Source organism: Scomber japonicus, chromosome 3 (genome assembly GCF_027409825.1).
Source record: "Scomber japonicus isolate fScoJap1 chromosome 3, fScoJap1.pri, whole genome shotgun sequence".
Classification (NCBI taxonomy): Eukaryota; Metazoa; Chordata; class Actinopteri; order Scombriformes; family Scombridae; genus Scomber; species Scomber japonicus.
In genome coordinates this window covers 25,669,236-25,683,495 of record NC_070580.1, presented here as the reverse complement: position 1 = coordinate 25,683,495, position 14,260 = coordinate 25,669,236, and the positions used below count along the sequence as shown (strand labels likewise).

Genomic DNA, 14,260 nt, shown 5'->3' with positions numbered 1-14,260 from the left:
TTACCACCTATCACCACTGGACCACCAGCAGAAAGCAAAGTGCGTGCAGCCCATTGTGAGGACAGTAAAGTGCTGGACTATAGAACGCAAATACTACTTCAAAGATGTTTTGGAAAATGGTTGGGGGAGCATACCGGGGGACAAGGAATGCTACACAAAATTCCAGGTAGTACTTACGATTAAAAAAAAAATTAGCCATAAAACCGGTAAGACACTATAAAACAGGGGGTGTCAAATATATGGCTCACCAAGTAGGTCTTTGCAAAACATGAAAATTACAGAAAAGCTATTCTAATTTGTTTTATATAATGCACCATTATTATTATTATTATTATTATTATCATTATCACTTATTTTCGCTTGCCATTCACAGTCAAGAACATCCAACTTAGGATAACTGACTTGCAGTGATATTCAGATTTGAAAGACACATTTGCTTCAGTGGGCTTGGACACATTTTATCAGTATCTCTTACCAGGGTAATCCCAAATTCATGCGTGTGTGTTCCAGGTTGACATAAAAGCACCTGAATAACAAACTGAAACTGGCAACTGCTCAGGTTCTGACACATAATATTGGATGCACTTGTAATGGCTAAGATTGTTGAAATGTCACTATTTTTTCTTAAGACATCACAGGCTGTTCATCTGTTTTGTAAATGATTTATTATAGTAAAGTTATAGTATGGTTGTAGTATATGATATATATTATTATGTTATTATGCAATGGTCTTACTGGTTCAGCCTGCTTGAGATCAAAGTGAGCTGTATGTGGCCCTTAAACAAAAATGAGTTTGACATCCCTGCTATTAAAGGACAAACTGGAAAATTACTGCAGTGGCTTTGACTCGTGGTGCATCTGCAGGGCACTGCAGGCAATTACAGTACAGATCCAAACCCAATGTTGTTTCCAAAACCTCTGGCTGAACAAGCTAAACAACTTATATGCCCTCTGTTAAGCTCACAACTTGGACCAAGTGACAGCAGCGCAGTGCCCACCCAATAAAGTTGATCTACAGGTGACAGAGGCTGACGTGAGTAAAACTTTTAAATGGGTTAAGGATTTTAAAGCTGCTGGCCAGATGGCAACCCTTCCCGTGTCTTCAAGACATGCAACCCTCAACTATGTCTGGGTTTTGCTGACATTTTTAACCTGTGTGTGGTTCAGCTGTTCTAAGAAAGCCACAATTGTGCCTGTACCTAAGAAAACATCAGCCTCTTGCAGTAATGATTATCGGCTTGTTGCTTTGACCTCTGCTGTTGTGAAACGCCTGGAAAGATTGGTTATATCATATATAAAATGTACCCTTGACCCATTACTTTTTGCCCACTAGTCCAATAGATATGTAGATGATGCCATCTCACTTTGTCTGTATAGTGCTTGAACAGATTACAAAAATAAAAATATCTATGTCTTGTTTATGCTGTTGATAATAGCTCTTATGTCAGTATAATTGTGCCATCAAAACTGGCGTTTACACGCAGATGTCTTCGTCTAGGCCACTCTATCTGTAATTGACTATTTGATATCCTGACAGGCAGGCAGCCCCCTGACTGTGAGAATAAGTAAAACATACTCATCTACATTACCTTTCAGTACCCGCGTGCCTGAGGGTTGCTTTCTCAGTCCCCTATTGTCTGTTTACACATGACTGTACTGCCAAATATGATAACAGCAGCTTCATAAAATTAGCAGACCACACCACAGTGATTGAATTAATAAGCAAAAGTGATGAGAGGGCTGATAGGAGGAAAGTGGAAAATCTAACCATATGGTGCAATGATAACCTCTTTTTAAATGTCAATAAGAAAGGAAATTGTTGGCTTCAGAAAAAAAAATCTGATAAAATCACATTCCTATATCCATCATTGGATCATGTGTTGAAATTGTTGAGTTTTATAGATTTCTTGGCATACACATCTCAGGTACCCTCACATGGTCTCTCAACACCAATTGCATCCTCAAGAAAGCACAGCGGAAACTAGACTTTCTGTGGCGTCTTAAGAGGTTCGGTATGTGCATCAAAACTCTTGTTAACTTTTATCGCTGTACCATTGAGAGTGTCCTGACAGCCTGTATCACAGTGTGTTTTGGCAACCTGACTGCTCCAGATTGCAGAGTACTACAAAGGACTGTAAAGACAGCAGCAAAAATCATTGGCACAGAACTACCACAACATGTACACCACTCACTGCAAAAGGAAAGCCCAAAACATCATTAAGGACACCAGCCACCCTGCTCATGTTCTGTTCTCACTCCTTCCATCTAAAAATGTTACTGGAGCATCAAATCACACACCACCCATCTCAGTAACAACTTATTTCCTCAGGCAGTCAGGTTACTGAACAGCTTTGTTGTTATTGTGTACTGTATATTGTGTTCATAATGTATACATATGAATGCACTGTGTAGATAATTTATGTTTAGGTCTGTATGTTGTGGGGTTTGGGATTATGTGTCCTTTGTGTTGAAGGCCGAGAGAGGCAGAGCACAAGTATTATATTTTTATTACATATGGCAATATAAATTAACTTAAAGTTGAAGCAGCCTTCAAATGCCAGTTATTTCATGTATGTTCAGTGTTATACTACACAGTGATGAGAAAGGGATAAGACAGTGACCTTCACAAAGAAAATGTAAAAAGTACATCCCACAATGCCTCTCATACAACATAGTCCCTCGGCTTTCAGTCTCGTTAGTCTCCAAATCTCAGGTTACATATGTGTGCTGTCTTGTGCAATAACAAGCCAATACAGACACTGCATAGATAATTTTTTGTATGTAAAAAACTCTGCTGTGCTGATATCCTTATACTCTGTCTGCTTGATACTTCAAATCAATAGTTTCCATCAAAAAGAAAATTAGTCCAAAAACAAATAGCAGCAACATAGTTTAATTCAAATTATTATTTAAAAAAAAGCATGACCAGACATTGCTAGTTGTGGTTTACAGAGTTAGCATGCCTTGTAGTATAGAGGAATGCAAGAAAGCAGCAGATGTTGGCATATGTTTAGTAGATAAAGGTGTGGGGTATTGTGTTAAAATGTATCTCTGTCATCAGTTTATTCAGCCTAATGTCACACATTAGATTATGTCTTTGAAAGAAAATAGGATAACTGTCACTTTAAGGCTACTATTGTGCTACTTTGAACTCTGTCCTTTGTGCGTTTTGTTACTTTACACGATATCAGCTTGTGTCATTAGTAGATAATAGCTGAGGATAGTGGTCAGCTTAATGTCTGTTATTAGACTGCTATTTGGCTTCCTGTTTTGCTCTGGACACTGACTTGTCAGTCAGTGTTACCTGAGGTTAGAGGCTACGGCACAGGCAGCGTGTTGTGCCACATCTCTACCACTCAGGGGTCCTGGGGTCCTCTCTAATGGAACCACATCAATCACAGGATTAGCTCTGTGGAAACTTTTCATACAGTTATGATTCCACCACCAAGAGCTACGCCTCCTAGCCACATTTCCACCTCGCTCCCTTGCTGTCACCCAACCTTTGAGTGGTAGGAAACGATGCCTCAGTGACTAAATTGCAAATTGCACTATTTTGTCAGCTGGCATAAAAACTGAAAAAAACCCCAGAGATACAGATGTCTTAGTATGCATGTTGTAACACAGTGTAATACAGATTTCAAATTGGAAAAGGTCTGTCTTTATTACTTCAATATAAGCTGGGCGTGTAGAGCATAAGCATTAGCCTGGGCTGCCACTATGCCACTGCCAATAATATCTCTGCAGTATGTGTTGTAGATATTAAGTCTAAAAGCTCAATCTTTCCAATGCTTAACTATGTAGAAGCTTCTGAACTATACAACTAAGTAGTATTGTGGAAAACCAACAGCATGCCAGTTTGACTTTACTTAAGCCTGCGGGTTGAAAACTTTTGAGGTCTAGCTTAAAGCTACATAAATATTTTAACGTTTACTATGGCTGCTGGAAAACCAAAGGGGAAAAGAGATGGATCCAATTCAAATATTAATGATGAGGCTTTCCAAAACATAAACATTAGGCAAAACTGTCCTTGCATGTAAACCAAATAGTATTAACATATTATCACCATGAAAAAGCTGTTGTTGATACAGAATGGTAAATTCAATGCCCAAACTCTTCCACTGGGAACCAACCAAGTGGGTCTGTATTATGTTCCAGCTCCAACACGGTTTTGTTCTGTTCTCCACCGTGCATCCTTCTCCTTCTGAGAAGCAGAGCGTTTTGACTGTGGTCAAGCCATCCATTTTTTAATTCAGTTGCACTGCTACTACAGTAATTATGACATTTGGTTATTCTTCTTATTTTGTGTAAGTAGAAGGGTTAGGGTTAGGGTTAATGTGCCTGACTTCCTGCCCATAGGTTGATCTTCTCGGTGCAGCTTGACATGGCTTTGACATGACTTCCCCCAAAGATAGACTGTGTATGTTTAGCAGAGCGGAGCAGAGAGCTGCTTCTGGTGAGAATGTGGTGGGATCACAAACATTGACTAGAGTTGCCACGATGAGCTCCAGCAGCTGCGTAGGAACCAAAATGCAACGTAGATGTGCCTAGTGGGATCACGCCGATGTGATTACATCAGTTGATTATATGAGATTCACACTGCCTGAGGCAATAAAAGATAGGAAATAAATATTTTTAGAGCTTTGTTAAATTCTACAGCCACTCTTACTAAAGAAAATAGTATTTTTCTCAGTAGGTATGTCCATTACATTTCTTTAAAAAATACACACACTGAAACCTAAAATGTTCCTATCCATCTGTCTCTAACGTAGCAACTCACTCATAATACATATCATTATCATCATAGATATTTTATTTTCAGTAGAGTGGGTTTTGCAGTCTTAAGAGCACCATTTTAAAGATAAATGTCACCTCTCTCAATCACTTCTCATCTGTAAGCCTTGCTGCAAGCAAATATTCATGCCCAACATTACTCTGGGAAAATTGGTACTAAGAGGTGAGATACAAATTAGGACCAGAAAGCTAATTTGGAATGTAAAATTAACAACAACAAACTAATTTCAACTAAATTTTATTCAAAATGAAAACACTGAATTGCTAAAAGACCTAGAGTCAGTTCTAAAAGTTTTAAACAGTAACAAAATAACACATACTTTTTAGTATTTTATTCATGTGTTTTATGCTTATATATGTGAAAAAAAATATAAATAAATAAATAGATAGATAAATAAATAAATAAATACATATAATTTGTTGAATCAGCAATGACATCCTGGCTTTAGGGATGTCAGTGCACTAGCTGAATCTGGTTACTTATAGTCTTTATGCTAAGCTGAGCTGATCGGCTTCAGCTTCATATTAGGTGTACCTTGAGAGTGGTATTGATCTTTTCATCTATCTTTTCAGCAAGAAACCGTGTGCAACTATTTACCAATATGCTGAAGTCTCCTTAAAAAAATAAAATATATACTGTATATCTCAAACAATTACATCTTGTGTAATTGTTTTTTTTTCTACCTGTAATATTTTATGTTGCGTGATGATGATGCAAATAAACCATTCAAGCTTCTACCATTTGTGGTTATTTTCCTCTTTATATGTTAACACATTATGTCACCTTAAGTAGTCTCAGTGGCTGTTATTGGGACTGTTAGGATGACACAGGCTATTGGCTGAAGATGAATTGGAGTTATTCTAAATAGACAGACCTGCACTAACATCAACTCACAAATGGACTTGAAGCAACATTAGCTTTTAACATTGTGGTTGATTTACATTAATGATGAGTCCTTTTTTTATTTTATTTTTTATTTTGGACTTGAACAGAGGATGGCATAGAGGCCTGCAGGAAACTGGGAGAGAGAGAGGGGAATGACCTGTAGCATAGGTCCCTTGCCAGAATCGAACCAGGGATGCTGCCATTATGTTTCATGCACCTTAACCACTCAGCTACCAAGGCTGGGTCCATTTTTTATTCCAAAATTATAGGTGGTGATGAGCCATAAAGAGAAAGATGACCTGTTAGATTGCGAGTGAACAACCATTAATCAAATGGGCCTATAATTAACAGTTGTTTTTGTTTTGTTTTTTAATTTCAGTATACAATGCAACTTTATTTCATTTTAGCCTGAAAATGTACTGAAACATGAAATAAACTACTAATACAAGGTACTTAAAGCTCCATCATAATTATGTCATATACTCTATTTTCTTTCCACCAATAATATATGCACCCATATAAAAATAGGACAGATGCATACTACTACACATACTACTAAGTCAGCTCAGGAACATATAGCTGTACTGGAGCTTGTTGAGTTTAAACAAGTCAGATATATTGAAAGTATTCATTTTGAAACCAATCATCAAACCCTCTTAGACATCCAGAGAATTTCAAAAGCTTTTGATTTCATCAGTACAAAATCAGCCACAGTTGTTTTTGCAGGTGAAAAAGTATTTTTATGTTCATTAATGCAGAATAGATCCAGCATTACAAAAATGTGAACTAGTTTAATGTGTGAACCTTGACTGTGCCATTTTGCTTTCTCTTTGCACCAACCATATTAATAAACACAAAAATAGATCAATGTTGTACAGTATGCTTAGAGAATTCTGTGGTTTCAGTGTTTTAATATCAGCCACTCTACACTCCAGTCACAGGCTAGTGGTGGTGGGCAGTTACTGTTATTTAAGGTCAGTTTACAAGGATTACTGTTGAAGACTCCTGATCCTCCTGCATTTGTCATACAAGATACAGGATTAAAGATGTGGAAACAGTAAATTCACTGTTCCACAGCATAAGTGCTTAGCACCACCAACAGGGGAAGGTAAACAAAAGGCAGATGGAGGACTTATTGCGCCAACGCACCACTATGTGGGTAAAATTTATGCATCTTCTCACAGAGACAAATGTGCTTCTCTGACCAGACAACAGCCAGATCCATCCATTTTCTGGGAGTGAGGCAGGGGATAACCATGAACAGGTGGCCAGTCAATCACAGAGGCCACTGGGATAATATGCAAACTTCAGGAAATACTTGCAGAAGTCCTTAGTTGTCCATGGTCAAGTTTGAACACAGGGCCTTCTTGCTGTGTGGGCGAACTTGGCACCAAGAGGGCGCTTGATGGGACTGCCCCTTCTTAAGCTTTATGTATCTATAGAAATATTTGCCAGCTTTATTTTAGGGTATTTGTTTTGGTGTATACTGACTATAGTCAGTAGACTGAAATAAAGTAGAGATTGATAGACAAATCTTGTCACTTTCTAAGCCTACTTGCTTTTCGTGGTTGTAACTAGAACTTTCAGCCCTAATTCAGTTCTCCCTCCATTGTAGAAATCCAGAGACAGATAGGAAGCTTTTGTCTGATGTAAGCCACAAACAGCTGTTTCAACCCCCCTTACTCATGCTAATTTTGACACAGAATCGTTCATAAATTCAAAATAAATAAATAAATGTTGTGCTCTGCTATTTTTTTGTGAATGCTCTGATTATTTATTCTTTGACTTCGAAACAATAGCTTTATGTTGTTATTTTGCCCCTTTAGAGGCTATTGCATGGTTAAATCAATTAATTTTATTATTTAAGAAAAAAGCCCCTCATAATTTGTAACAGCCCCCTCAGTCACTTTATCCCGGTGCCAAGCCTGTGTGGGTGCAACCGTGCTTAATAGTGAACCACAGTCCTGCTATTTGGTATATTCCAATCACTGTCCACTACTATGAAAGACATTCAAAACTATAAAAATACAGTACTGATACATGGAATACATTAATTAGTCGAACAAATCTGGTACCTTTTTCAAAATACTGTTTGTTGCTTCCAGTGTATGTGTGTATGTATGTGTGTGTGTGTGTGTGTGTGTGTGTGTGTGTGTGTGTCTGTTTGTGTGTGTGTGTTTTACTGAATGTGGCCTATGCTCCAGTTTCATGTTGATGCCGGTGTACCTCTATCCATACACTTAATTAATGGTGCTGCTGTGTTGGTCAGCTATGTGTGTGGGAATATTTGGCTGCCATGTCACACTGTGCAGAGCTGTTAATGTTTGCCTCGGTTCTTCTAAAACTACCTTTGATAATGTAAACTATGTTGGTTAAAATAAGCGTTTCAGAATTCTGTGTTTTCTCCCTTCACTACTAGCTGGCACCCTTTCTGCCCTCTCCATATTGGCTTCTCTGGGCAATTCATAATGCCCCTAAATAAACTGCATTAGCCAGGGGGCACTTTGTAATGCTCACCTGTTCCTGCCTGCCAGCTTTTCTCTGTCAGCACATACTAAAGCTAGTGTATATAGTAAATGATTTTGTACCCTAATAATTGAAATGGTTGTCCCCTTTATTAAATAAATGTACAGTATGTCGTGAACGTCAGCAATTTCTCCTAGTATCTTCAATTCCCCATAAACATTCATAATGTAATACTTAATTATTTGCTGATGCTGGCTGATACACATGCCAACATGTGAGTAAGGGGAGTATGGGCACTTATTTTTTTCTTAGAGCACTGACCTAGACTCTGCATTAAATCCATCTTTCACAGACTTGATCATCACGTGTGAGAGGACACAGCCAGCATTTTACAGAGTGACTTCATCCATGTTTTCTCTGTTCTTCCCACATCATGACATACACGGCACTCAGCAACGTTCATTCAGCCAAGCACAAAGAATTTGATTTAAGACTTCAATTTCATTAGCTGCACATTTTCCACAGGACAACACAGAGCGCAAACCCTCAAACTTCATCATCATCTATGCCTCTTTTCATTTGCCCTCTCTTCTCCTTTATTTATTTATTTATTTATTTTTGTTGAGTTAACCAACCCTGAAAAACAAACAGATTATACAAAAGTGTTATTTTTGGTAGCAGATGCTGAGCTGTGTGTGTGTGTATGTGTGTGTGTGTGTGTGTGTGTGTGTGTGTGTGTGTGTGTGTGTGTGTGTGTGGTGGTGGTGGTGGTGATGGTGTGGGGGGAGGGGGTATAGGCTGTAAAGCTATGACAACAACGTGTACTGGGGGGCATGACAGGAGTGATAAGTAAAAATGAATATGCCTCAGGCAGCTGACTACTGATTACTTTCTTACTATTATGGCCTCACGTTTTTCCAAGGCAGTTTGCTGCATGGTGGGCTGTAAAACATCACAGTGAGCATATCACCGGTGTGGCTAATGCTTGCAATCTGCCTCTATCACAGCATAAACTGCAAGCGGGCTTCAGATCACAGGGGCTGTGTCCAGATTCTGTTATATTCTCATTCCAAAACGATTTTGAGTAAGAGGTATTAGTAGTGTGTCCACGTGGCAGAACTAACAAAATCACATTAAACCACGTGAACTATTTAAAGATGTTTGCATGCTTGTAAATGTCCTCGATTTTAATGGTGCTAATGGACACTATTGTCTGAAAATGCAATGAGAAAACGAACCAACATAATTACTACTCACAGTGACTCACAAAAAAAAAAAAAAAATAAATCAAATAAATAAGAAATGTGGATGGTTTTGTTACAATTCAAGGAGATATTGGAATAATAAAAGCAAACAAATACATAGACAATTATATATTTGAAATGAATGGATTTAAACTTAGTTTTAAAGTATAAGACGGGTGTTTTTTTGTCAACAAATTCAAGGACAAATTAATATATTATACATTAATATATATTATATATTATTTCAAATATTGATAATTAAGTGTCAGTATCAGCTGGGCATTGTAGTTTTTGGCAAACAATATTCAAACAGAAGTGCATAGTGTATTTGTTGGGACTATTTTTAGCTGCAGATTAATAAACCTTGGCAAATGAGTGATATTTATGCCAGCAAGATGGACTATATGGAACTGAATCAAAATAGTGCAACAGTTCCCATGTTAATCATAATGGAGGGATAAAAGGACATATATCCAGTGAAACAGAGTGGCTCATTGATGTGTTTTTAGTAGGTTTTGGACAACATTAGAGGTACTTTATATAGCACTTTTTAAAACCCACAGTTACTAAGTGCTTCACACAAGAAAAATATAAATGAATAAATACATAAGCAAAATGAATTATAGTAAAAAAAAACACAAAAAAACCCACAAACAGCACAATGAGAAACAGAACAAAATAGAACAAAAAAACGAAACATATGACATAGCACAACACAACACAATCAGAAACAGGCCAAACTAAAGCAAACAAAAATATACAACAGGGATGCAGATCTATAAAAAGCCCCTTATGCTTCAATGCCACATATGAATAAGATATGTTAGGCTTTGGTTACACAAATGATACTTGTTAGTAGGATTGATTCTTGCTGCTTTGGGGACTTGTTAGGTTACTTAAAACTATTTTATGAAAAGGTCAGAGATGATCCAGGTGGGAAAAATCTTTCTGACGCATAGTTTCAGTGTTAAAACTGATACAATAATTGCTGTCTGTGGTTCAATATGGGCTGTGCAATAATTTTGAAAAATAATAGCTTGCAGCAACATATTAAAAAAAAAAAAGAACTATGAACTAGTTCATTTTTGGAACTGTGAACTTTGTTCAAAATGTTGAATTATGAACTATGAACTGAACTAGTTCATTTTAAAATGTGTGAACTGAACTTATCACTGAAATGCCAAAAACAGGAAAAGTAAACAAGAAAACTGCTTGCCTTAGCTGATGTTCAACAGGAGAACAGCAGAAAGAAAGGATTCAGGGATAGGGCATGAGAATGCTTGACTAAGCAGTAGCTGTTACCTCATTAGGGCTACTGCTTCACAACGATGTTTAAAACATGAACTGCACACTCATTTAGTTCGTAATTTGACTGAGGTGCGACAAGGTCGAACAAAGGGGGGCAGCCAAAGTGGAAGGGTTGTGATCATTAAGATTACATTAACTAACATTAACTAAGCCTGGTCTCTACGACTACATCTCTCTCTTTCTTTAGGGAAATAATAGGTGTCTTTCTTCCCCGGGCTTTGCGTCTTTTTCTAAAATACTGCATTATTTATTTTCTCTTTATCTCCCCCATTTTTGCAACTTTTCTAGTGCTCTGTCCCTCACACTCTCTCTCTGTTCCTCCCTCACACACTCACTCGCACAGACCCCATTCAGTTTTAGACAGCACTGTAGGCAGAAATGCCCATAGTTTGGATCATGCTGAGGAAGCAGGAATTAATTCCAATCAGGCTTGAACAGGGAAGAGCCATTCCATTTTGCACCACTGGAGTCACTCAAACAAGAAGCAAACCCCCACCTCTGCTGCATATGCACACACACACACACACACACACACACACACGCACGCGCACACGCACACGCACACACACACACACCTATCGCACACATTATGAGCACACATGGCGCTGTGATATCGCTTGACAGCCAAACAGAATTTTGTTTATTAAACATCAGCTGTGTCTTTGACACTAATACCATGCTAATGAAGCCCCCGACACCCTCATTCACCTGTCTTCTCCATTTCCCTGAGAATTTTAAGCAGCCATGGGGCACCGCTAATACTGGTGCTCACAATAAATACATGTTTTTCAAGATTAAAAGCATTGTGGTTTCAGTGTCAAAAGCCTTTCATCAACATATGCTATACCCTCACCATTATCTACTCTTGTGAAGCACCTCTCCTCGGCTCCTCTTTCCCCCTGATTCCCTGCTTCATCATTTGCCTCATAACAGTGTGTCGGAACACAGCCACAAATCTCATCTGGGAGTAATGCAATTCGTCTACCTCACCTTTCTTTATGCACTGTCTCCTACATTTCAGGTTTCAATCCTACCTACAGGTCATAGCTCAGACACAACCAATATGGGGATTCACCTGTAATGTCCATATCACTATTCTGCATCCCTCCCTCCTTCTCATCCACTGTGAATTCACTGACTCCACATCTATTTTCATCTAACATCTCCTGTCTGCTTTTTCCTATTTCCATCTTCACAATGGGAGACAATTTTTGCATATTGCTCTGCGTGGCACTTTCCAGCTTCCCCTGAGTCGAGAACAAAACATTATGTTACAGACCCTACTTTTGCCTCCTGAAAATAGCTGTGATATAGCTGGTAATGCTATACAACATGTGCACCTCTGAGCCATTCTGAGCCCAAAGCCCTGAAACAGCTTACTAGATGGTCCCTATCTGACTGCACTACATGTTTTGTGTCTTACCTATGGGAGACAATTCCGCCACACTGCCGATATAGGGACCCTCCAAGAATTTGGGCTCACTGTCGTTGATGTCCTGGACCTTGATGACAAACTCTGACTCTGGTTCCAGAGGGACATTGGAGAGTCGGTCCCGGGCCTGGGCCCCCAATGTGTAAAAAGCCTTCTCTTCACGGTCCAGTCTCTCTGTGGCATGGATGTCTCCTGTAAGCTCATCGATGATGAAGATGGTGCCTGCTCCTTCTCCAGAGATAGTGTACTTGATGTTGCCCTCACCTTCGTCTGAGTCTGTATGAATCTGTAAATTGATACAAAATAGATACACTTAGTTTACTTTTTCAGACAAAGGTTTGTAAGTGTTAAGTGTTAAAGTATTCTAATTAAAACTGTTTTGTACATTTGAAGGTAGGTTAAGAAGCACTGATGAAAAGATGCATGCTTTCAACCTTTTTTTTATTTATGAATGTACATCTCAACCATGATGATCATGGGGGTCCATCACATGACACTGAAGACCATCCTTGAGCCAAAACAGGGTTTACATATCTTTCCCACTTACATGACTCCTTTCTATCATATGATAGGACTGACATTTCACTCTCAGGTGACATGATTACACCTGAACCAGCTCCATTTACTGATGAAGACTGATATATTAGATTGAAAGTTCAGAAAAACTATAACACTGACCTTTGAGTTGAGATTATTTGTCACACATTTACCATAAAATCTTCTATTTAGTTTCAACAGCTGTGAATTCTGTAATTGATAGTTCTCAGATAATGACATTTGGTCATCAGCCATGACCAAAAGACATTAGTATTTCTTCTACCCATTGCCTTACTCTCATACTCTCCAATAGTATTTGAAGCTTCTCCCCCGAGCTCCCTATAGGCCAGTCATCATCGTTGTCGTGATAAAAAAAAGACACCACAGTTCTAGTGATGATTTACACCTTTTCTACACATTGTGCCCTTCACAGGGTGTGACGCCCAAATTAGGAGATCAAAGTCATTTCAAAGATTGTTAAAAGGTAGAGACATAGAGGTGCCGTGGCTGAAAAGTGAACTTAAAAGAGCCCTTATAAATCAGCACTATAGTTCCCCCCTAATGTGATTAGAAGACATTCCAGAGGCAGCAATAGGAGCAGCACCAGTCCCCCATCCCAACCTCCCCTTTGGCTCTTTAGTGTGCACTAGACCTGCTCTCTCTCTCTCTTTCTTTCTCTTTCTCTTTCTCTCTCTCTAACTCTCTCTCTCTCTCACCTTCTCTCTGAAATTATAATTCAGAGGTGCCTATTCAGTGTAACTGTGGTTCAATCTACTGGGCAGACCAGGGGAGAGGGGAAATCGCCCTGGCCTCCCTGGTTAATATTTTATAAAGGCTTAATTAAATACAGGCTTCTATCACCCTCGCGGGGTTTTTCATTAAGTATTTGTCGTAAAACCGTGGAATAATGCAAGCCTGTGCCTTGGTATTGCTTTCCTCATCCATTTCACCCTCTCTTTTTATCTATCTGTTTTTGCCTTTTCTCTCCATTCTGAATCATCCTGAAGACAAATACATGAACAGTCAGAGAAAATATACTGCCAGATACTTTGGTGGTATCAATATTTCAGTTATAATAAAAGTAGTTTCATTGGTCCACACTGTGAGAGTTATCCAATAAAAGTGTGCATACTCATGTGCCACTGGATATGTTTCCCTCAGACACTCTCTCTCTTACCCTCTCTCTGTATTTCCAAATTAGATTCTGCAGACAAGAATGTGTGTGAAATGTTGTCATCATGTGTTAATTCAATTGCAAAAAGGCTGGCACCATGCATGCTAGTTCCTACCTACTGTACATGGGCGCACTGAACCGCACACACTCCTACCTACTGTGCATGCTCACGCACACACACACACACACACACATAAATACATAGTGAGTTCATCATTCTGCTGGGGTGATGCAATTTCTCCCCCCTCAGGCTGGATATACCCATCTGTCTGTCAGTCTATCCTCACAGGAGTGATTCAAGTTGGCAGCTTCAAAAACACACTCACTACGCTTAGCTAAGTTGTTCTCCACAAACTAAAGGTCAGAGCCAGGCCTTTACTTGCTTAGCAAAAAAATAAGCAAGAGTACAAATCTGCCTTTGC

General features: G+C 38.8%; 1 protein-coding gene across 1 annotated transcript in view; it reads right to left on the bottom strand.

Annotated features, from left to right (window-relative positions):
• The window catches only part of LOC128354970 (cadherin-22), an 84,524-nt gene that overhangs the window by 56,686 nt on the left and 13,578 nt on the right, over positions 1-14,260 (bottom strand). The window contains exon 2 of the mRNA XM_053315094.1: positions 12,119-12,413. Coding sequence (XP_053171069.1) covers positions 12,119-12,413 — 295 coding nt within the window. The remainder of the gene's footprint in view (positions 1-12,118; positions 12,414-14,260) is intronic.